The 26064-nt window shown below is 39.8% G+C and overlaps 1 protein-coding gene across 1 annotated transcript in view; it reads right to left on the bottom strand.

Moving 5' to 3' along the window:
- LOC132826888 (protein PHTF2-like) overlaps nt 1–26064 on the bottom strand; it is a 107151-nt gene that overhangs the window by 27442 nt on the left and 53645 nt on the right. The window contains exons 5-11 of the mRNA XM_060843163.1: nt 23879–24037; nt 22155–22320; nt 19525–19683; nt 5323–5521; nt 3836–4003; nt 3292–3504; nt 1513–1641 (exon numbers count right to left, since the gene is read on the bottom strand). Of these exons, the coding sequence (XP_060699146.1) occupies nt 1513–1641; nt 3292–3504; nt 3836–4003; nt 5323–5521; nt 19525–19683; nt 22155–22320; nt 23879–24037 (1193 nt within the window). The remainder of the gene's footprint in view (nt 1–1512; nt 1642–3291; nt 3505–3835; nt 4004–5322; nt 5522–19524; nt 19684–22154; nt 22321–23878; nt 24038–26064) is intronic.

The following is a 26064-nucleotide window of genomic DNA, read 5'->3' as shown; positions in this document are numbered from 1 at the left end:
ACACAAAAGGTCAACTTTTTCTTTTTCCAGTGATCCTGTCTGACTTGCTGAATATTGCTGAATTTTCTATGTTTCTCACAAAGATACTGTTCTGTGGCCCTAAAACCAGGATGGTACTAAGCTTTGTCATTTCCATTTACTATGGATTGAAGAAGTTTATTTTTCCTGCATTTTTTAAATGAAGAAAGGTTGAGACAGATGTTCTAAGTGGTATGCTCAAAGCCAATAAAGTAAACAGTTTCTGAGGCCTTGGTTTCACTTCTTTTAGAAACTGGAACAACATAAACATCCTGAATGGGTAGGGTCAAGTTCCACAGAACCAGGATTTTTACTTTGAGCTTTCAGCAGTTGCTGGGGTCTCAAAACTGGATGTGCAAACTCTAACTGTAACAGAGAGAGGAATAAAAGGTTGGGGTTCTCTTCCTGTTGCTGGAATCGCAGGTGAGGCAATCGGTTTTATTGCATTTGCCTTTGCCTAGGGTGCTTAAAAGATGTTACTATATTGGAAGTTTATTAGTAGTAGTAATATATTAATATATATTATTTTGTTATGCATTTCAATAGAGTTACAGTTAAAACAATTTTTCTTTTATTTTCCCTTATGTTTACACAAAAGTTAAAATACAAAGTGCGTTTGCTTATCTTTGAGTATCTATAATATCCCCATCTGGAATGCTTTACACTTACCTTTAAAATAAGAAAAAGTTATGTCTAGGCTATATTCTTAAGATATTTTGATGGGGTTTGGTTTGGTCTGGTCCATAACAGCAGGATTCAAATTGCAGTAACAAGGGTCTTCAACCATATTGAGATAATGTGTAGAAAATGATAAGACTTCATGAGGAAATGTTTCCATTTTTGGGGAAGGGTTTCCATTTTTAAAATAGGAATGTTGTTTTGCACTCTAGTGGACAAATTATAATATATCCCAGAATAGATTTTGCCTGTAATTGATGTCACATAATTTTAAAGAATGCTTTGTGCAAACTGTAGCTGTTTTTTCAATCTTTATATTCACAGCTATTAGTCAAATTAAGCCATACTATTCCAATAATATTGTCAGTAAACCATAGCATTTCTCATATGTTGATCTGGCATTTTTTGACAATCAGAATGAAATGAACAAATTGATAAAGGAGGAAAAATGGAATGGACTGCAAAACTAGCAGAAGACTGCAAGAATAAATAAACAAAATACAAAAATGTTTAGTGGTGTAATTGCTAAGAACATATAGCTATTAAAGAAATATCACTGATATGGAAGTTTGCTATTTTTTCATAAGTAATCAATAAAGTTATTGTAATTGTAATAAGTGCACGTCTGTAAAGGTTTCATTGCCTAGTAAGGGAAGACAAAAAACAATTGCCACAATTGAAGTGGGCAGAGTGGGAGAATAACGAAGTTCATTGAAGTTCTGAAGATTCATACTGGACTCAAAATATTAACTCTGTTACTGTCTTCACAGATACTGTTAATTTAATTTTCTGCACCTTTTAAAGTGCTATACTCACTCTTTTCATAATCATTCCACTGATTTCCATCACAGACATATCAGCTTTCTTACACTCGTTACATTCCCAGACGATTGCACTTACTCTTTCCAAACTTATACTGGAGCTGTGAAGCCATGGTGAATGACTCTGGAAAAAGGATAGGTTTTCATAAAGCAACACAAAACACTTTAACACTAACCTATAGTCGAAGGGTCCCAATTACATGTTCTTTTGTGTTGACCAGCAAATACTATTTTACCTCCTCCTTTAATGCTATGTGAATTCAAGGGATTTTTTTCTCTTAATTTAGTCGCATTTATAAATACAAACTATTCTTAACAAAACACATGGCACATGGATTCTATATCATTGTAACTACATAAGGCACTGGTTGTACTTGCAAAGTTGCAATTTATGTTTACTTTGGAAAAATAACACTTGCTGCTAGTGCTTTTCTCACCACAATATTAGTTCAACCAGAAGGCTCACTAACACCAAATTATAACAACTAAAAATGTGCCATAGATGCAGCCTTACCAGTGTTTCCCATACCCAGAGAAAAGAGTTTAAAGCTTTATAAAAATTGGCATTAATATATACAATTGTCACTTCCTCATCAGTCAATAATAGACATAGAGCTGGAAGTGGATATGTGAATAGTGACCCAAATGTCTGATTATAAATTTGGGCTTTAAGCACCTCAAAAGGAGGAAAGGGAAGTAAAGAGGCCTGGAGGTTTAGGGAGGAAAGTCATTTGTAAAAGAAGTAAATGTTATGCAAGAAAAAAAAAACAACTTTTTCATGTAACAAGTAGATAGAATATCCAATGTATTACCTGGTAGGTTCTATTGAGACAGATATTGGGATGATTATTTGGGAAGACATAATGTGCAAGGGTATGGGGAAACAATAGGAAATTGGAAGAGGTAAACAATACAGTGGATTTGAAGAGCCGGAGTAGATACGATGGGCCAAATGAACTCCTTCTCTCCCCTTTAAATAATCCCGCATTCCAGAAAGTCGGGCGGCATGGTGGCTCAGTCATTAACACTGATGCATCACAGCGCAATAGGGCCCAGGTTCAATTCCTGCCTCAGGCAACTGTCTATGTAGAGTTTGCACATTCTCCCTGAACGTCTGTGGGGGTTTCCTCCCATTTCCTCTCTCAGTCCAAAAATGCGCAGGTTAGCTGGATTGGCCGCGCTAAATTGCCCATGGTGTTCAGGGATGTGTAACTTAGATGAATTAGCCATGGGAATTGCATGGATACAAATCGGTATCATCAGCAAATTTGGAATCAATAATTACAGTTGTTCCCTCATCCAAATCATTCATACAGACTGTGAACAATTGTGGAACTAATCCTGGCCCTTGCAGTACCCTATAAGTAACAGCTTGCCATCTTGAGATTCAGCTTGTTATTACCTTCTTTGAATAACATAGTGACTATGTCTATTTGGTAGCATGCCTTTGAAGCATTTCACATTACTAATACTAATAGTTCCAGTTGCAGATATATAATGAATATAACTCATTGTATTGTAAAGAATTATTAGTTAGGGTTACTTAGGGATTGGTTTCGATACATAAGGAGTGCAGAATAGTTTTTCTTTTGCTGAAAATGAGAATCCAAATCACAACAGATGTCACCAGCCTGAAACTATGGACAAAATGTTAATTGTGCAACTGAAATGAATTTAAATACTGCCTTCAGTTAAAGAATTCACTCTCGCAAAATATACAAGTTAAATATTATTGAAGAAATAACACTTAATAAAGTTATTATTTGAAACAAACCGGGTGAAATGGATCATCTCTGTATTCCTTCCTCCCCGAGGAATTCAAGTGGGAGTTTTCTCCCTCAGTTTCACTAGTGCAAGAAGTACGGCATTCAGCACAGTGCAGAAGATCCTCCCATAAGACATCTTCAGTTTCTGACTCATGGCGCGTGCTTTCTGAATCTTGTCTCGAACTGCGTGAACTACAACTAGTAGCAGACTTAGCAGTCTCCTACAAAATAATTTGACATGAAATACACTTTTAAAAGTACAAGTCATCAATAGGAACTAGAAATATGTACTAGCCCTACTTAGATAACTACCAACTACAATTGAAATATAACTTATGACTTTAAAAGACCAACTAACTAGCATTCATTTTGGCTTCTCCATTTTAGTAGTCTTTTCATTACAAAAGTAATTCTCATAAATTTAAGACTTAACTAGGTTTTATCAATATAACTGTCCATCGCAGTGTTATCTTAGTAAAGTACCATGTATCATATAAAATATTGCTCATTATGATGAAGAAGAAACTAGAGAATAAACAAAAAGTCTATAACCTCAGGAGTGTAGTGTCTTTTATACTGATTAGATTTTCTATTCCGTAATACATTGTCATTAGAAATTCGTTCTCCGGTCCGACGTTGTGTGAATGCTTGCGATCCAGCTTCACCATCTTCATCACTTGAAACATCATCGGATATATTTATGACTGGTCTCGATCCTTCCTATTTAAAAATATGAACATGACAAAAGCGAAATGATTAAAGTGCAATAATTTCCCTAATTCCACTTCCTTCATAACAGGCATCCTGTATGTTGTCTGTAGAATTTGAGAGTTTGCAAGGAAGCAATTCTTGAATGTTGGTGGAACGCTAGAAATGAAATTCCTGAGGAAAGGCTGGTGTTGCAAGTGTTTATGCACAATTGAGTCACCTATCATAGAGTGACAAAAAATAATACTAACTGTGTTATGCATTACAGTTGAACTCCAGACCTCTGAAAATGCAGTCTTTCCTTTCTTCCATAAATAGTCTTGTTTTGCCAAAAGCACCTTCAACATTATCTTGCCCTTGATCCATCATTCCTAGACACTGGCATTCCACTTATTCTGCTTCTGCCAATTTCCATGACTACCTCCTCTGCTAAAATAGTCACCAAGTAGCTTTCAAATTTGAAAGTCACAAGCAAATGATTTATATTACTGTCCATGTCAACATGAAACATCATATCCTTTAATCTGAAGAGATTAAGGGAAAAAACATCTAGTGATTGCACAGAAATTCATCAAAAGAAAACCAGCTGTAGCTGTACCAGCCTGACCCTGAAAAGTAGCACTAGTGTGAAGAGATTGGCAACATTTCATTGAGGTTTGCATGCTTTTAGGAAAATTTGGATAGAAGAGCTAGTGAGAGCTTGAATCCTTTCCTGATTCTGTAATGAAATTGTCCCAACTTTTGTCTACTGTAATCTAGTTCATGATTTTCTTGTTTAATAAGTGTTGTATTCTTTGCGCTAAAAGTACACGAGCACTATCTTGTGAATGTGTTCATTAAATGACATCCACGGTTAAAAAAATGAAACAAAACTTGGATCCAAACTAGCCTGGTTTTACAATGACGATCATAGTATTCAGAATGACTTAGGTTTCCGTATTACAAAATGTGACCGATGGAATTAAACCTACTTTCAATTAAAGAAATATTATTCAGAATGTACAGGTGAATATAGGAAAATGTAAATTTAGAACAGATTATACAGTCCAACTAACAGGTCTTAAAACTTATCCCTGCAAAACTCTCAAGTAGCTATCAAGTTCTCCATTAATGCTTCTATACCATCTCCAAATTTTCCTGGGAAGTTATTCCATATATTTATAAGATTTTGTAAAATCAGACTGTGAATGTCTTCTACTCTAAGTTTTCATCCTCTAATTCAAGCACATGACAATCTCAAATATACTGGGTTCAATTTACAGTAGTCCAAGCATGCTCTGTGGTTTGTGTGGACTTACCAACAACAAGCCAACAGATTCTAACGCACTTACTTTATGGTTTACAGGACTGTGTGCATTTCTTCCTGTTCCTCTAATTGAGCTGTAATCTTCAGGTGCCATCATTTCATAGTGAGCAGTATGAAATACCTTAATATCTTCGTGGCTTTTGTTACTCACTCTTCCATCCAGAGAAACGTAGCCATTATCTGTTTCTGTTGATTTGTCTATCGAAAGTTTGGTTTTCTTTGACCTTAATGATAAAGGTAAAGTTCGGTCTTTTGTTTAGTTGCTAGATTCAACACAGCAAGTTAAGTCAAAATAAGACTGTCGAAATTGCAGAAATTTGCTATTAAATTTCTTTAGTCAGCCAGGTGTCAAGATAGGTAAAGAAGCATATCACCATCCTGGAACCAAACTTCTGAAAAACTCACAGGTAGAGTTTTGTTTTAGTCTAAATGGAGTGCACACTGTCCTTTTATTCAATTTAAAGAGCTTAAGTACAATATGTCAGATATTGAAACAACTATTTTTCATATCAAATGTATTATACATTTCCCACACTGAAACTCACCATTTTGTGACAACTTTGAACACTCCGGCTTTCATTATCTGCATTTGGTGGAAATGCATTCCACAACAAAATATTATAAAGTTATTTCTGTAATCAGCTTTTAAGGGTCTCTTAGCTTATAATTATCTTCCAAATTTTCCTCTCCGTTTTTCCCACAAAGTATGTTTTAATATACATAAAATTAAAATTTGAGTGCTTTCTCCTATGTATTTCTCCAGCATCTCTTCATAATTCAGCCTGGAACTCCCTCCGAATTCTTTCCACTCGTTTTATATAGTCGTATAGGACTCCTGGCCCATCACTCTATTTGAAAGGGCTACCCAAGTAGTCCCATTCTCTTGTTTCTGGAAAGCACAATAACTTAAATTGTTTTCAAGTATACATCCTATTCAAAATTATGATTGAATCTACATTTGTCAGCCTTTCACACACTGCATTCCAGACCATAAATGGTCACTATATAACAATATTTTTCACCTAACTTTGATGCCATTGTTAAATTTCTTTAATCTGCTTCACTGCTTTTCAAGTACACGGCTGATAAATTGCCCCTTAAGGATATCTGTTCCAAGAAGAACAATCTCACTTCTTTAGATTTTCACATAACTGAAGTCCCTCATCCCTGGTATAATTCTGACAAATTTACTTTGCACCCTTCTGAAGGCCTTCCTAGAACACCTTCCTAAAAAGTTGAGGCCAGAATTGTACACAATACTCAAGTTTAAACCTAACCAGAATGCAAGGTTTTTGCTTTTGTTCTCTGCCTGTATTTGTCAGATCAACTACCCTCAACAACCGCTTTTTTTTCCAACCAACCCTGCCATTTTCAAATTGTTGGAGACGTTGTAATGACATGGGGTAAACTCTCCTGCTTACTGCAAATTAGCAACACAGAAAAGATTTATTCCATGCAGCAATCTGTGAAAATTCGAGAGGCCAAAACTATTTAAAGTAAAAATTAACTTTATTTGTTAAAGTATAACAGAGAATAATTAACTAAAACTACTTACAACTCCTTCCTCTAACCTTTTTATTATCTTCCCTTCTACAATAAAAGTCCAAAAAACTTCCAATTACGATTTACAAAACAAAACTTATCTCAAAACCAGGCACCTTTCAGCTTTCTCTGTATTCCTGTCATTTTTTCCTTCTTGGGGATTCTGCTTCACAGTTTACTGACTAATAAAGGTACCTTTTAAGAGAGCTCTTTTTCAGACCATCTTTACATGTTGCTAGCTTGGCAGTTCTCTTCTCAACTGTTCAATTCTCCACGCTCTTATACCCACAAAGCATCAGATTGTGTCATTGGCTTTAAAGATTGTCAATATACTAAATTCAGATTGGATTGGAGTTTGGTATTTTTCAGGGTTTAATTTAAATTGATTAGCCTAATTCGAATCTATTTTGTCATTTCTAGGCAATAAACTACCCTAGCTTCCCCAGTAGCCAGAGCCCATGTTACATTGTATCTTTTTCAGAACACTTGATGCTATCAGGTAATTTTTGCTATTAACTGAAAAGGTACAGTAAACCCACACCTTCATAACACCTCCCCTCCCTTAAGAAAAAAAATGAACCATCATAATGAAAAGATGGCCATTCACATCCTTTCCACCCTTTTGGGCTTCTTTTTTATCCTGTGGTAAATTATTACCATTGCCCTCTACTCTTGGTTTAGTAGTGTAGCATCTCCCTTCTCCTAACTTCTATCCCTCACAAAATGAAATTCTGAACTGAACCTTTTCTTATGCACCAACATGTACTTACCTGCTAATTCTGCTGCCCTTCTCACTTCCTGAACTTTCTGTTCCTCCACGTGAATTCTTACCATCTCCTGATGTGAGTTTTTAAACTCCTCCAGCAGAATAATCTCTTAGAGCCTCAAAGCTCTTATCTATTTCAAAGCATACACCCATCAATCAAAATAACTATGTTTAATTCTTTTGAACACAACGTAAGTCTGACCTGGTTCCTTCTTAGTGTTTCTGAACTGCTCTATATATGCTTCTGGCACCAATTCATAAGCACTTAAAATAGCCTGTTTAACCTCTTCATAATCTCAATCTGACAGTGTGACAAATCCCTCACTAGCTCTGCCTACCAGTTTAGTCTGAACCAGCATTACCCATACATCCTTGGACTACTCCAGCTGCCTAGCCAATTTTTCAAATGAAATAAAGAAGGCTTCAACATCTTTCTCATCAAAATGTGCCAGTGTTTGGACATATTTATAGATGTATACTGCCTTCCTTTTTAATCTTCATCCTGTTAACTTGACTTTGCTAAGTCGCAACTTCTCAAGTTCAAATTCTCTTCTGGTCTCTCCCTTTCTTCTCTCTCTCTCTCGCTCTCTTTGCTCAGCTAAGAACCTTCTCTCTCTCTGCTCTCTCTTTTTCTCTTTCTCTTTCTTCTCTCTCGGTTTATCTTCTAACTCCATTTTCCTCAATTGTAATTGTAATTCAGGTTTTTCTACCTCTACTGCACTTGTCTGTTTCTCAGATACACCTAGGTGTTTGAATAATTCCCTGACAATATCAGCTTTATATTAGATTACTTACAGTGTGGAAACAGGCCCTTCGGCCCAACAAGTTCACACTGACCCGCCGAAGCACAACCCACCCAGACCCACTTCCCTACATTAACCCCTTCAGCTAACATTATGGGTAATTTAGCATGGCCGATTCACTTAACCTGCACATTTTTGGACTGTGGGAGGAAACCGGTGCACCGGGAGGAAACTCCACACAGTCGCCTGAGACAGGAATTGAACCCAGGTCTCTGGCGCTGAGGCAGCAGTGCTAACCACTGTGCCACCATGCCTTATTTTTTCCTTCTAAACTTCCTTGGCAAATTTGAGAATTATCTTCAAATCCCAGAACCTCTTTAGCAATTTTACAAGCTAGTTCTCTCACTTTTTATTTAATCAACCACAAGTCACAGAATTTAAACAAATTGTCTCACCTATGGTTTATTTAAAGATTAGGACACTAATTGGCAAGTGTTTAAATCTGCTGGGATTTTTTTGTACCCTAAAATTTATTAAAATCTGTCTAAACCAGTTCAATTTCCAGATGAGCTCCAACTGTTATGATATGGGGTAAACTCTCCTGTTTACTGTAAACTAACAACACAGAAGATTTGTCCCATGCAGTAATCTGTGAAAATTCGAGAGGCCAAGAACTTTTAAAGTAAAAAAATCAATCTTTATTTCTTGAAGTGTAACAGAGAATATTTAACTAAACTATTTACAACTCCTTCCTCTTTAGGTGAATTGGTCATGCTAAATCGCCTGTAGAGTTAGTTAGATTAGTTAGGGGAATAGGTCTGGGTGGGTTACTCTTCGGAGGATCGGTGTGGACTAGTTGGGCCATAGGGCCTGTTTCCACACTGTAGGGAATCTAATCTAATACTTTCCCTTCTATAATACTAGTCCGATAAAATTCATGATTATGATTTACAAAACAAAACTTCTTATCTCAAAATCAGGCAGCGTTCAGTTTTCTCTATATTCCTGTCATCTTTCTTCTTCTTCTTGGGGATTCTGCTTTACAGGTTACTGACTGATAAAGGCACCTTTTAAGAGAGCTATTTTTCAGACTGTCTTTACATGCTGGTAGCTTGGCAGTTCTCTTCTCAACTGTTCAATTTTCCCCGCTCTTAAAGAATCAGATTGCATTATTGGGTTTTAAGATTGTCAATATACTAAATTCAAACTGGATTGGAGTTTGGTATTTTTAAGATTATAATTTAAACTGATTAGCGTAATTCGATTCTTTTGTCGTTTCCAGGCAACCGGCTACCCTAGCTACCCCAGTAGCTGGAGCCAATGTTACATCGTACCTTTTTCAAAACACTTGTGTTGTCAGGTAGTTTTTGCCAGCATTTAACTCTCAAAATTACATGTTCATAACAACATGGACTTCAAAATAAATTGACACCAACACTCCATATCTGATGCTCATATCCCTTCTTGGTACTTCTATTCCCTCTTGACTTGTATTTGTTTGTAGCCATTCACTATAATGAGAGTTTCAAATGGCTGGACCACTGATAAATCTCAAATAATTCCCTTGCTCCATTTTAAAATAGTAGAAACAATAATTTGCACAAATGCTACTTCAGAACTTTACAAGGTGTTATAGCATCTGTTGCAAAATGTAGTCTCTTGGTTTAGTCAAATGCTTTGCTCTTTGGATCTTTTGCGAACTTATCCTCTATAAGGCAGAAATTATCTTTCCAATTCTTCATTAAACACATATCACTCAACACTCTTGAACCCAGTATTCCCCCATGTCAAAACTGCCTCCAATTCCTGATTTCTGGTATTTCTGTAAACATGGGTTGCCCTTACCAACATTCCTTGACTGAGGAAAAGGAAGCAGGCAGTTATTGTGATGGAAGCGAATAGGAGATTGGAAGTTCAGTTCAGAGTTGTTAAGTGCTAAGGGTGTTGACAGTCTGGGTCAACTTGAGTAAGTGAAGGAGGTTGATCAAATTGATGGCAGAGTTACATCACAGAGGTTGTTGTAAGGGTAAAAGAACTGCTATTTCAATCTCCCTAATATGTATCGGAAGGAAAATGTGGCTCATTCAAGTCTGAATGTTGCACAAGCAATTTGATAACATATTGGAAGGGTCAAAACAACCTCAATGTTTTCAGATAACTTGTGGAACCTGATCCCAAATGTGGAATATTAGTGATCCCATGGCAAAACAGATACAGAGATAGTATAGAAGGCCAGTGAAACAGCACAGGACATGGAATTGTTGAAATAGAAACCTACTGTCTTCCAACAATCAGGCAAATTTCCTGAAATGGTCAGACGTGGAATCAGAAACATGCTGGACTGTAGCAGATAAGCAAATTAGGCTGCAAGGGTGTCAACAGAGAGGAACCTTCGGGTGCGTTTTAAAATTATCTATGGAGGATATGGGTTCCATGGACTGTTAATGCAAAGGTCTCCCAGATCCAATGCAGCAAGATTAAACAAAAACAGAAATTGCTGGAAAAGCTGAGCAGGTCTGGCAACATCTGCTGAGAGAAATCAGAGTTAATGTTTCTGGTCGAGCAGCCCTTCCTCAGAGTTCTGCTAACAAACAGTTTTAGTTTAGAATAAACTGCTTGCAAGTGATACCTTTTTCAAGCATAATTCAATTGAAATGATCGATGTTGGTTAAAAGTGTTTAACATTCTTGGGGTGGAACTTTCCTTTTCAAGAAAAATGTGGGCGAATGCGAGTCAGCAATTGAAATCCAACAGATACCTTAACTAGCCACATTTCCTGCCTAACAGGGAGGCCTTGATCAGGGAGGTGGTCAGTTGATATCCTTAAGTGCCCATTAATAAGCTGTCCATGGACCTTCTTGCCACCTCACTAACTGTGTTTTGTGCAAGAATGAGGTGAGTTTTTCTCCAGGGCCAATTTGTCCCATTGTTTCTTTTTTTGTCAGTCCAAGGAGGAGAGAATTGGGATCTTGACAACTGAGAGTGTCTAACAATCATGAGGGTTTCTGGGGTGGCTGAGCAGAGGGGAAAGTACAATGGAGTATATAAAACAGGCCTAGCGCAGGGATGCTTGAAGGAGATTTGAAGGGAACAACCTAATTAGAAGAAGACCCAAGAAATAATCTTTGAAATTGTGTTTAAATCAAGTGGTTGACCTTCCAATTCCTGATAAGTATCTGAGTTTTTGGGCTGTAAATCAAATGGGTATGGAGGTAATGAAGAAACTTGCTTCAGAGTATGAGTAATTGTGTTCAATCTATGTTTTAAATAATTTTAATGTCATCAATTTCTAATGATAGTATACTTATTAGTATTCATGTTGCTTTACTTATGTTAAAGTTCTTTGGTCTAAACTGTCAACCTTGTGTCCCTTCATTCTTTTAACCAGACACATGGGTTTTTGGTTCTCCAAAACAAAAACAAACATTATTAGTGTCCACGGAGATCATATCACTCCATACACGTATCAAATCTAATTAACCGTTTTCATCATAATCATGACTTTACATTTTGTAAGCTAACAGATCTTTATATTTACTTGGATCAAGCTTTCAATTTATTAAGAAAACTGAATATTTGAGGTAGGTTTTGACATTGAAGAGAATCACTGTTTTCAATTCAAAACTATGGGCAATAATTAACTTAGAGGTAACTAAGAACATTGAGCTAACATTATGTAGTATATATGTAACAGGGCAAACATGATTTCATATATTAAAAGTCCTGTAGAATACAGAATGGTTAAAACTAGCATTTATTTCAGATATTTAAATTGCCCCAAGGTTCTCAGTATCCAAAAACATATATCCTGGAAGAGTATATATGGCATAAGTAAATATAAATTCTTTTGTTAAAAATGAATCATTAGATTGACATTTACAATGAATTATTAAGTCTCTATAATATGATTCTGTGGCTTAGTTGAAGAAAGTCATATTTCATCAAGGTTATTGCCAAAGGCGGTATTGTACTGCCTGGTGAAAGCTGCATACTATACAGGACCAGGATAGTATCATATTCAGTTCTTGGTCTGTGCTGGGTTAACTATTGGGGCAACTTTTCAGAGGTGCATTTCCCAAACCTGATCAGAAGTCACATGACAACAGGTTTATTTAAAATCACAAGCTTTCGAAATGCTGCTCTTTTGTTAGGTGAAATGATGAGAAGCACACAGGCGCAAATTTATAATTGGAGAGATCAAAAAATCATACAAATAGTATAAGTGGAATGTCAACAGGCTGAATAATAAAGCTCTGCAGGTGATCAAGAGTGTCAGGCGGTGCGACCAAAGTAGGAGGTAAAAACAATGACTGCAGATGCTGGAAACCAGATTCTGGATTAGAGTGGTGCTGGAAAAGCACAACCGTTCAGGCAGCATCCGAGCAGCAGGAAAATTGGCATTCTGGGCAAAAGCCCTTCATCAAGAATACAGGCAGAGCGCCTGAAGAGTGCAGAGATAAAAGAGAGGAGGGTGGGGGTGGGGAGAAAGTAGCATAGAGTACAATAGGTGATTGGGGCTGGAGATGAAGGTGATAGGTCAGGAAAGAGGGTGGGGTAAGGTAGCAAAGAATACAATGGGTGAATGGGGGTGGAATGAAGGTGATAGGTCAGAGAGGAGGGTGGAGTGGATAGGTGGAAAGCAAGATAGGCAGGTAGGACAGGTCATGGGGAAAGTGCTGAGCTGGAAGTTTGGAACTGGGCTGAGGTGGGGGAAGGGGAAATGAGGAAACTGATGAAGTCCACATTGATGCCCTGGGGTTGAAGTATTCTGAGGTGGAAGATAGGTGTTCTTCCTCCAGGCGTCGGGTGGTGAGGGAGCGGTGGCAAAAGAGGCCCAGAACCTCCATGTCCTCTGTTGAGTGGGAGGGAGAGTTGAAATGTTGGGCCACAGGGCGGTGTGGTTGATTGGTGCGAGTGTCCCAGAGATGTTCCCTAAAGCGCGCTGCTAGGAGGCGTCCAGTCTCCCCAATGTAGAGGAGACTGCATCAGGAGTAACGGATACAATAAATGATATTGGTGGATGTGCAGGTAAAACTTTGATGGATGTGGAAGGCTCCTTTGGGGCCTTGGATGGAGGTGAGGGAGGAGGCGTGGATGCAGGTTTTGCAATTCCTGCCGTGGCAGGAGAAGGTGCCAAGATGGGAGGCGTGGACCTGACCAGGTAATCATGGAGGGAACGGTCTTTGCGGAAGGCAGAAAGGGGTGGGGAGGTAAATATATCCTTGGTGGTGGGGTCCGTTTGGAGGTGGCGGAAATGTTGTCGGATGATTTGGTTTATGCGAAGGTTGGTAGGGTGAAAGGTGAGCACCAGGGGTGTTCTGTCCTTGCTATGGTTGGAGAGGTGGGGTCTGATGGCGGAGACACGGTATGTGGACGAGATGCGTTGGAAGGCATCTTTAACCATGTGGGAAGGGAAATGGTGGTCTCTAAAGAAGGAGGTGACCTGGTGTGTTCTGTGGTGGAACTGGTCCTCCTGGGAGCAGATACGGTGGAGGCAGAGGAATTGGGAATACGGGATGGTATTTTTGCAGGAGGTAGGGTGGGAAGAGGCGTAATCCAGGTAGCTGTGGGAGTCGGTGGATTTGTAAAGAATGTCAGTGTCAAGTCGGTCATCATTAATGGAGATGGAGAGATCCAGGAAGGGGAGGGAGGTGTCAGAGATGGTCCAGATAAACTTAAGGTCAGAGTGGAATGTGTTGGTGAAGCTGATGCATTGCTCAACCTCCTCGCGGGAGCACGAGGAGGAAGAGGTGGGGAGTGGTGCCAGTTTAACTACGAAAGATGGACTGTTCTACGTAGCCAACAAAGAGACAGGCATTGCTGGGGCCCATACAGGTGCCCATGGCTACCCCTTTGGTCTGGAGGAAGTGGGAGGATTCGAAGGAAAAATTGTTGAGGGTGAGGACCAGTTTGGCCAAACGAATGAGAGTGTCGGTGGAAGCGTACTGTTGGGGACGTGGTGAGAGGAAGAAACGGAGGGCTTGGAGGCCCTGGTCATGGCGGATGTTGGTGTAGAGGGATTGGATATCCACAGTGAAGATGAAGCATTGGGGGCTGGGGAACGGAAGTCTTGGAGGAGGTGGAGGGCACGGGTGGTGTCTCGAACGTATGTGGGGAGTTCCTGGACTAGGGGGGATAGGACAGTGTCGAGGTAGGTTGAGATGAGTTCAATGGGGCAGGAGCAGGCTGAGACATTGTCAACAGCTGAATAGCAAGTGAAAGGACGAGCTATAATCTGCTTAGTTGAGGCAGAAAGATAATTACAAAAGAATTCAAAATAAGGTGGTGTTGGAGACAAACCAAATAACATGATAGGTATAAGAGTCACACGCTGAGGGACTAACCAAAGTAACAAGTAATCCAAAGTTGTATAAATTAATTTAGGTGGAGAAACAGATACAGAACAGTATAGTTGGGTTACGTATTGCATTTTTGCAGGAGGTAGGGTGGGAAGAGGTGTAATCCAGGTGTCAAAACAGATACAGAACAGTATAGTTGGGTTACGTATCGCAGGACATGAACCCAAGATCACAGTTGAAGCCATCCTTACGGGAATGGAACTTGGCTATCAGTTTCTGCTCAGCGACTCTACATTGTTATGTATCTCGAAGGCCACCTTCCCGAAGATCGGAGGCTGAATGTCCTTGACGGTTGAATTGTTCCCCGACTGGGAGGGAACATTCCTGTCTGACTTTATGCCATGCCATGGGGCAACCTTGCCTGAAGTGTAGGCAACATAGGCTGAGTCGCATGAGTATCTGCTGTGCACATGGTGAGTGATGTTCCCATACGTGATGGTAGTATCCATGTCAATGATTTGGCATGTCTTGCAGAGGTTGCCTTGGCAAGGTTGTGTGGTGATGTGGTTGAGGTTGCCCTGAAGGTTGGGTATTTTGCTGCAAACGGTGGTCTGTTTAAGGTTTAGAAGTTCTTTGAAGGCAAGAAATGGAGGCGTAGGGATGATCTTGGTGAGATGTGATCGATAACATGTTGAAGGCTGCGAAGAACATGGCACAGTCCCTCCACTTTGGGGAAGTACTGGATGACCAAGGGTACTCTATATCAGTTGTGTCCTGTGTCTGTCTTCTGAGGAGGTCATTGCTGTTTTTCACTGTGACATATCAAAACTGATGAAATTGATGAATTGAGCATCATATCCAGTTCTCATGTGGGCGCCTTTCAGTATGTTTAGGTGTCTGTTGCATTCTTCCTCATCTGAGCACATCCTATGTATATGCAGGGCTTGTCCATAGGGGATGGCTTCTTTGTGTTTAGACTGGAAGCTAGAGAAGTGCAGCATCGAGAGGTTAACCATGGGCTTGTGGTAGAGTGAGGTACTGAGATGCCCATCCTTGATGGTGGCATGTGTCCAAGAATAAGAATGATTCTGAATAGTCATCCATGGTAACTCTGATGGTGGGATGAAACTTTTTGATATTGTTGTTTTGCCGTTTCAGTGATTCCTCACCATGGAGGAAAATGTCATTGAATCTGGTGGGTAGCATCGGTTAGAGGTCCCGTGCAGCAAAAGTCTTGCTTGAACTTGTGCATGAAAATGTTGTCGCATTGGGGTGAAAACATGGTTCCCATCACTGTTCAGTATGTATGGATGAAGAGCTGGTTGTCAAAGGTGAAGCTGCAAATTCGTAACATGGGCCCCAGCTATGCCTGCCTCTTCGTAACATGGGCCCCAGCTATGCCTGCCTCTTCGTAACATGGGCCCCAGCTATGCCTGCCTCTTCGTAACATGGGCCCCAGCTATGCCTGCCTCTTCGTATCCAAACTAAAGGAGTTGCCATGGGCACCCGCATGGGCCCCAGCTATGCCTGCCTCTTCGTAGGATATGTGGAACAGTCCATCTTCCGCAACTACACTGGCACCACCCCCCACCTTTTCCTCCGCTACATCGATGACTGTATCGGCGCTGCCTCGTGCTCCCACGAGGAGGTTGAACAGTTCATCAACTTTACTAACACCTTCCATCCCGACCTGAAATTCACCTGGACTGTCTCAGACTCCTCCCTCCCCTTCCTAGACCTTTCCATTTCTATCTCGGGCGACCGACTCAACACAGACATCTATTATAAACCGACTGACTCCCACAGCTACCTGGACTACACCTCCTCCCACCCTGCCCCCTGTAAAAACGCCATCCCATATTCCCAATTCCTTCGTCTCCGCCGCATCTGCTCCCAGGAGGACCAATTCCAACACCGCACAACCCAGATGGCCTCCTTCTTCAAGGACCGCAGATTCCCCCCAGACGTGATCGACGATGCCCTCCACCGCATCTCCTCCACTTCCCGCTCCTCCGCCCTTGAGCCCCGCTCCTCCAACCGCCACCAAGACAGAACCCCACTGGTTCTCACCTACCACCCCACCAACCTGCGCATACAACGTATTATCCGCCGCCATTTCCGCCACCTCCAAACGGACCCCACCACCAAGGATATATTTCCCTCCCCTCCCCTATCAGCGTTCCGCAAGGACCACTCCCTTCGTGACTCCCTTGTCAGATCCACACCCCCCACCAACCCAACCTCCACCCCCGGCACCGTCCCCTGCAACCGCAGGAAATGTAAAACTTGCGCCCACACCTCCACACTCACTTCCCTCCAAGGCCCCAAGGGATCCTTCCATATCCACCACAAGTTCACCTGTACCTCCACACACATCATCTATTGCATCCGCTGCACCCGATGTGGCCTCCTCTATATTGGTGAGACAGGCCGCTTACTTGCGGAACGCTTCAGAGAACACCTCTGGGCCGCCCGAACCAACCAACCCAATCACCCCGTGGCTCAACACTAACTCCCCCTCCCACTCCACCGAGGACATGCAGGTCCTTGGACTCCTCCACCGGCAGAACACAACTACACGACGGCTGGAGGAGGAGCGCCTCATCTTCCGCCTGGGAACCCTCCAACCACAAGGTATGAATTCAGATTTCTCCAGCTTCCTCATTTCCCCTCCCCCCACCTTGTCTCAGTCGGTTCCCTCAACTCAGCACCGCCCTCCTAACCTGCAATCCTCTTCCTGACCTCTCCGCCCCCACCCCACTCCGGCCTATCACCCTCACCTTGACCTCCTTCCACCTATCCCACCTCCATCGCCCCTCCCCCTAGTCCCTCCTCCCTACCTTTTATCTCAGCCGGCTTGGCTCTCTCTCTCTTATTCCTGATGAAGGGCTTGTGCTCGAAACGTCGAATTCTCTATTCCTGAGATGCTGCCTAACCTGCTGTGCTTTGACCAGCAACACATTTGCAGCTCTGATCTCCAGCATCTGCAGACCTCATTTTTTGTCAAAGGTGAAGACACTGGATTTGAAGATGAAGCAGACGAGTTATAGGTCGGTCTCTGGAAATTGGTAGTTGTTGGCACTGAGTATTGAGGCTGTTGTAGCAATGTTGTTGTCATGTGTAGAGTGCCGAAACATCCATTGGGATGAGGAATGTTCCTGGTTTAACTGGTCCGTGGGCACTGAGTTTCTGCAAGGAGTATGTAGTGTCGCGACAGGAGCTGGGATTTCTTGTATAATGGGTTTCACGATGCCCTCAACATAACCAGAGAGGTTCTCACACAGCATCCTGTGGCCTGATACAATGAGACATCCATGTGTGTTGGTTTTGTGTATCTTCAGAAGGCAGTACAAGTCTCCTGTACAAGACGTACACAGGATGAGAGTGCATAGGATACTCTGAAGGTCTGGATCAAAGGTTTTGATCAGTCTGTTGAGTTGACGGGCGTGTTCTTTGGTTGGATCGGCAAATAGTTGCTTGTAGTGTGCCTGGTTGCTCAGTTGTCATTGTTATGATCTCTCTACCTTAATTAGTTTGAACAATTGAACAATATCAATTATCCAAATATCATATTATCCGAAGGAGGGGTCCAGGTCACGATAGAAACATTACATCAAAGATGCGTTTCCAACATTGATCATGTCTTATGTTTACAATGATTAAGCAAGCACTGTCTGATCTTCCGCCCTCCCTCTCTCCCCACACTTTCCCTGGAGTTCTACAGAGGGGTGTATCCTAAACTCCCCTTCCCCAGATAATCTCTCCAACATTGTCCTGTACAGTGTAAATGTAGAACCTGTCAAAAAGTTGTGTGTGCGTGTGTGCATGTGCGCGCACACTATTTGAAGACTTACCCCCCAAAGGCGGCGGCGGCGGCGGCAGCAGCCTTGTTGTTGGTGTTCAGTCCGGCTGGGGGGGGGGGGTGGCAATATTGGACGGGGTTGGGGAGCAGAGGGCGGTTTTGGATGGATTGGAGGGCGGGGGTGGTGTTGCCGTAGGGTTGGAGCACGGGAGGTGGGCAGGGGCAGTGCTGGACAGGTTTGGGAGGCAGGCGGGGCGGTGGGCATTGTTGGATAGGGTAGGGGGGTATTGGACGGGGCAGATGGCAGGGGCAGGGGCTCGCGTGTGGTGTGTTGCTGCCTTGTCGCCTAAACAGGGAGCAGACTTTAAAAACTCCGAGCCCCAGAGGAAAAACATTTAGTCGATTAACCAAATAAATCGATTATCCGAACAAAATAGTGCCCACCCATCTCGTTCGGATAATCGAGGTTCTCTTGTACATATTACTTTGGTCAGACTCTCAGTAAGCAACTCTTATACCTATCACATTAATCCAGCCATTTGGTTTGTCTCCAGCACCACCTTATTTTTAATTTTTTGTAATTCTCTATGACTCTACCTCAATTAATTAATCAGATTATAAGTCATCCTTTCACTTGCTATTCAGCTGTTGACACTTTACACACACCATCTGACACTCTTGATCACCTGCAGAGACTTATTATTCAGCCTGTTGACACTCCACTCACACCATTTGTATGATCTTTTGATCTCTTTGATTATAAATTCTGTATCTGTGTGCTTCTCTTCACTTTACCTGACAAAGAAGCAGCACTTTGAAAGCTTGTGATTATATAGTCTATAACCTAGGCTATAACCTCGTGTCATATGACTTTTACCTTGTCCACCCCAATCCAACACCAGCATCTCTCCATCATGTTTCCGAAATCTGACTATGAACAGGTCAATAACAAAAATCTGGATTTTTGGTGGTGGTTTAATGAGGATTTTATCAATGTCTGAGACCACTCAACATTTAACTGAATGCGAGTGTAGAAAAAGGAACCTGCACAGACTAGTAAAATTATAATACATACCCTGGAAAGTAAAAAGCATGCCAGATCTCTCTCAAGATTGCACCAACACTGTAGTCGGTGCCAGTCCCAGATTGGTAGTGTATCTCCTGAGTGTTATCTGTTGTACTAGAGCCATCTCCTTCCCTATGTACTTCCAAATGAGCTGCTTTCCGCAGTTTCCTTTGTAAAGAGGATTAACAGATGAAGTTATGTTGTTACATCAGTGTTAACAAGCAACTACCGCTGTGTCTGTAAACCTTGTCAAAAATCAATGCAATAGGTTTTATAAAGCAGTCTTTTGATTTTCACAGAATACACAATCAATTTTCAGTTCAAGTATTATCAAATATGACAATTGCAATTTACGTAAAATGCAGTTAACAGATCTTTGAAGTAAAAGTGACACTTTTCTCATCAATATATATTAATAATAGTGAACATCAAAAATTCCTGAAACACACAAATGGAACCACTTTGCAAAACAGTTAAATATCTATAAAACAGTAACAGATTTAAGGTGTAAATGAGGATTAAAGAGAAAAGTGAGTATTAAGTACTTGGGATTCAAGTAACTCTCAATGCAATGCAAATACAATTTGAGCTGTTTCACATCCGAGGATAAGAATGTCTCTCTAGTTCCCACTGATTCATGTTTGATAACATGCTTTAAAAGAGGCATTCAAAGTAAGGATGTTCATTTGGCCCCTCTGCAGAAGAGATAGGATCCAACTTTCACCTGCATGTGGCAGCACAGCAGACAAAAGAATATTTATACAGATATGAGACCATAATGTATGGGTTATTGCATTAGTACAATAGAGATTTAACAGGATGTGCCACCTATCACTGTTATTTCGTCCCTCTATTGTGGCCATGTTCAAGAAAAGCCATAATAAGACACAATTTGTCCAGCGCCATAAAAGAAAATAAAATTAAATGTCAAGTTATTAAAATAGATGACTATACAAAAGAAACTGCTTATAGATGCTAAATAAATATACTTTAAAAAAACTCAGATTTGGCTTTTATAGAATTTCAGCTAATGCCAAGTTATATTTAAATAATAGATATTTCAACTAACTAAATACTTGCCTACATTGGGGCAGCACAGTGGCACAGTGGTTAGCACTGCTACCTCACAGCGCCAGAGACTCGGGTTCAATTCCTGCCTCAGACGACTGTCTGTGTGGAGTTTGCACATTCTCCCCGTGTCTGCATGGGTTTTCTCCAGGTGCTCCGGTTTCCTCCCACAGTCCAAAAATGTGCAGGTTAGGTGAATTGACCATGCTAAATTGCCCGTAGTGTTAGGTGAAGGGTTAAATGTAGGGGAATGGATCTGGGAGGGTTGTGCTTCGGCGGGTCGGTGCGGGCTTGATGGGCCGAAGGGCCTGTTTCCACACAGTAAGTAATCTATTCTGTCCTACACTTATCATGCTACATGATGGCAGTTGCATGATGTGTGTGTGTTGTGTTTTTTTTAATTTTATCCACAGGCTCCCTGGAGAACTCCCTATAATTGATATCACCAAAATGTTCTCAACTTTGGTAGCCCAGAGGTATACCCATACATCTCCCTGTTTTAGAAAATATATCCTTACTTAGTACAATTTACCTGAATACTGTTGTAAAGGCCCAACAACTGAGAGATATTCAAATGTTTGTAGTTTCTACAACCTGATTTTGTGCATTGATAGGCTGTTCAACAATTTGTAATCCTGCCTAAACGTCGTAGTAGGCAGGCCTCAAGTATCAAAGAATTAGTGGTACCTCACCCTAATCTGCCAATACCATTTCCACAATTTTCAACTGCTGCCTTCAAGTTTCTCGATGAATGAAAACAGTACCAGGAACTGAATTTTCCAACCACTAACTTTTCAACTACTGCCACTTCAAATACAATTTTTCTTGGATGAAGCTTTCTATCAATCTACTCTGAAAGAGGCAAAGCTTTTTCACTCATTGTAACAATCAGCAAATGATAGTGATAAAGGATTCACATTCCATAGTTATAGCAATCTTAGCATCATAGAGATGTACAGCATGAAAACAGACCCTTCAGTCCAATGCGTCCCATGCCAAATAGATATCCTACATTAATCTAGTCCCATCTGCCAGCATTTTGCCCTTTAAACCCTTGCTATTCATATACCCATCCAGGTGCCTTTTAAATGTTGTAATTGTACCAGCCTCCACCACTTCCTCTGACAGCTCATTCCATATACACATCACCCTTTGTGTGAAAAAGTTGCTCCTTTGGTCCCTTTTAAATCTTTCCCCTCACCCTAAACCATGCCGTCTAGCTCTGGACTTACTTTGATGTGCCACAACATAGCATCTGAAATCTGAGAAACGTTCTTGTCGGTAACCAGATTGCTCGCTTTCACGTCAGGCCAGGACTATGTGTTTCATCACCTATCTCAATTCTAATTACTTGTACCTTTAAAAATAATTAGAGATTAAGTAGGTTCTGGTTCCAATGTACGCCTAATGTTTTCTGTTCTACCAACAGTCAAGTGCACTTGGTTCATAAACAAAATCAACTATTAACACCATACCAGTCTCTGTATGGTATTAGGACTAGCACATTAAATGTAAAACATGCATTAGTTAAAAGTAATTAAAGTAAATAACATTCTGAAAATAAATGATACCTTCTTCTTTTGCCTCCACTACTTGGTGCAGGTTTGGGAGTGTGTGTTGATACAATCTGGCAATGAACTGTCCCAAGCAATAACATCAACCAGATAGGTCCAAATACTTCAGTGTGTGGTACACTGTGTGTAACTTCAGCTGTGCAGAACAACACTATTGTTATAACTGTAAACAAAGAGTCAGAGAAAATATTTATTTGGAGAACTTTAATTCAAATGTACAATCTCTAACCTGTACTCACTTTATTCTAATAAATACATTGCAAGAGACTTGTAGAGTTAACATTTCAAATTCATGACTTCATCTGACCCTTAAAGAAAAAAGGCACATGATATAACAAGGGAACATGGCACTCTGAATAGAAAGTTAGCTGACCTATAAGAGGGATGAAAACTAGATTCTTTCGCTGAAACCAGAAACCTGACAGAAGTTTTTTATCCGATAAAAGAAATCATTGCCCGGAAACACTAACTCTGTTTCTCTCTCCATTGTTGCTGACAGACCAGCTACATATATCTAGCACTGTTTTTATTTCAGCTTTCCACCAACTATGATGAGAATAAAAAAAGGACGAACTGTTTAGTCATAAAATTTTAACTTCTTGTTTGCAAAGTTTCAGAGTCATTATAAGCTGTTAAAGAAACTGGATTTTTAAATTACAATTCACATCTATTTGTGTAAATTTCAATATCACTTTCAACATCACAAAACAGTAGACTATTCAATTTATGTAGCCTGTTCCCAAAATTCATTAACACTGTGGTTGAGGTGTATCTCAATCCCATTTAGATAACTTTGTGAGTTTATTGATAAAAGGTGACATACTGAATGCTGCATTCATGCATTTTTAAAGAACATTTAGTTACATTTTAAATAATTTTCTTTGTAAAACTGTTAAGTGAGCACTCTGACAGAAATTTTCAAAATGGTAAAAAGTTTAAATCAGATGCATTGGAAAGAACTGTTTCATCAGTCAGTTAGTCAGTAACTGGAGAACGCAGGCACGGCAGACTAAATCTTTCTGAATGGTGTCATTCTATTAAATAAATTTAAGATCATGGTCACAATTTTAAAGGAAGAGGTTATAAGAATGTTTCTACTACAGGCGGGGTGGATATGGAACGCACTACCAGATGGTATATGTATAACTAATTTAGTAACCAGAATAATGAAAATTAATGGGAATGCTGCCATTGAATGGTTGTGTGTCAGTGAGAAAATAACAGTTCTTCAATTGAAAATTGATGTTTAATACAGACAGGAGAAAATTAGAAGTGCTGGATTTGTGGCTGTAATAAGGAAATTGAAGCAAAATCTGTTGATGCAATACAAGAAATCTAATGCTGCTAAGCAAACAGGCCAAATATAACATTAGAAATATAGCCTGTCTTAAGCAAGTTCTTGGTCAGACCTTGTAGGATTTATATTTTTGCAGGACAGCAAGCATTCATAAAGAATTTCTCTTTCTGTATTTGTTATATTATGATATGCATAAATATCCCAAATTTAATCAACTTACTTTTAACATGACAAATAATCATCATTTAAAGTTCAGCATTTACTTTATATGGATTTGAAATGCTGCTAATGTCAAGGAAAAAAAATGTTTCAAACCAAGTTTGAATATAAAGCTTTGTTTTTATACTAGGTATACTAAATGATTTTAACCTGACCAAAAAGTTCCCTCATCTTCACTGGTCATAAAGTGAAAGTTAATTCTCACCTTGAAGGAGGTATAAAATAAGTAGCCATGAAAAGATGAATTTTGAGGTCACTTGTATCCACCATCTGAAGAAGAATGGAAAAAACACAACTCTCACAATTCCTTTTCTAGTTAATGAAGTCCATGGACTTTCAGGCTTTGCTTTAGCAAAAGCAGATCCTATGGGTTCAAAAGAGAAATGGTATCTTTCTAAACTATTAGGCAAAAGAAAAACATTTTGTACAATTACTTAAACATTTTTCATAAATCTATGACAATTCTGCATTACCTCAGAAGCCAAGAAAGTTTCTTGTAACTAGCAATGAGTTGCTTATCTTAATGATCCTCCTTATTGCTGTGGGAGCTTTTCACTTCCAGGATCTCAATAACAATGACTCTTTGCAAGAAATGCAGCACAGAACTATTACTGTCCATCAAAACAGGCTGCAGTACATCCCCTGATGAAGGTGTATTTCAGATTCATGCATAAATGTGTCAGTGATGTTGAACTATTATTCTGGTGCATGAATCGATCATATTTTACAAAGTGCTTAAATTGCGTTTTTGGATGATGTACAGGTGTTACATGAGCCACATTTGCAGAGAATAGAATAGATTTCCTAGACGTAACTTTAAAACTCATCTTTCTAAATTGGGACATTAGAAATGTCAGTGCTGGAGCAGTTCCTAGACAGGATGGCGTTCATAGTATAATGGGCTGCTGTTGGTCATTAGTAAGTTACTTGCAGAGTAAAAATTTTGCTCTTGAAATAGACAGTGGCGCTGATGCAACCTACACTCCTTTGAGAACCCTGATCTCAAAACGTACAAGCATGGTCTTACTGCAGCTAGTTACCGATGGGAAAGAAGATTCAACTCCTTATTCTGACAACAATGTATTTGTGATACAATTGCCAACTGGTGACAAACTGACATAAACATATTTGTAGTGTAAGTCCATTTCCACATTATGACATAATTCAGTGATGGCCTCCTTTGTCAAACAAACTTCTGGAGACACTGCCAGCAATGGGAACAATGTTGGTTGTCCTTCTTTCTCCTCTTCAAAACAAAGGGAGTACAAGAAGCACAAGCTACAGTGATACAAGATTTCTCATAGGAAATCCATCATTCTAAGAAATCAAGCAAGACTGATAGTTCCACAGCAAAGTGAAACACAAAATTAATTGATAACAGCAGGAAAAAAAGTCTAAAATAAAATTAGAATTAAATTTTAAATTATGGTACCTTCAATTTAAGGCAATCCAGTGACCCAGCAGTTTGATCTAGAATGACAAGTTTTAAACTTATCCCTAGAATCCATTTTCTGCAGATGTGGGTATTATAATACCTGCATTTTTTGAAACTTTTTCTTCAGTGTTTTTCTCAGGCTAAAAGAGGACCCAGCAAAATTGAAGGAAAAAATCACAGGGCATATGATACCACAAAGCCACTTTTCATTCCAGAATGAGCAGCTGATGTAATAAAAACAATGGCTGAAAGTGGGATGTTGAAAATAGGAAGAAGACTTGGAGTAAAATAAAATTTCATCCAATGTACACATCCAACTAATGTACAAGTCCACCAGTAATGCTTGTAAATGGGCACAACTAATCAAAAAAGCCAAGTTAGATTGTTCAAATACAGAAGGAATAATTTAACTCTTTAATTTCATTCATGGGATGTGGACATTTCTGGCTAGGGCAGCATGTATCGCCTAATCCTTACTGCCCTTGAATTGAGCGGCCGATATCCTGGACCCTAGATTATTAGTCTAGTGACATTACCATCACACTACTACATTTGAAATATTTTCTTTGTATAATGCATACCTTAAAGTTAATAGAGACCTTATGATCTTATTAAATGTTCACTGCTAATTATTAATGTGTAAACATTTAAGGAAGTTATTCATATCTTGTATTTTATAATTAAAGAAAGACATTTTAAAAAGTCAGAAATAAGTGTGGCCAAAAACAAAAAAAGGTCAGAAAGTATTCTCTGAAAACAATAGATCTGATAAAGAATCACATAGTTATAGCACTTTTTAAGATTTGCAGTGAATGTAAATGCTTCTGGGCCACTTGTGTGGAATTATTGGGATTCAAGCAGGTAGAAACATTAGTTTTCCCTTGTTTACTTTCTATTACCATAATACTGGGGACCAAAACATTTGTATTAAATCACCAAGTGTGACTTCAGCATTT

Source organism: Hemiscyllium ocellatum, chromosome 23 (genome assembly GCF_020745735.1).
Source record: "Hemiscyllium ocellatum isolate sHemOce1 chromosome 23, sHemOce1.pat.X.cur, whole genome shotgun sequence".
NCBI classification, from domain to species: domain Eukaryota; kingdom Metazoa; phylum Chordata; class Chondrichthyes; order Orectolobiformes; family Hemiscylliidae; genus Hemiscyllium; species Hemiscyllium ocellatum.
The sequence above is the reverse complement of the archived record's forward strand: the minus strand, read 5'-3'. Positions and strand labels throughout refer to the sequence as shown.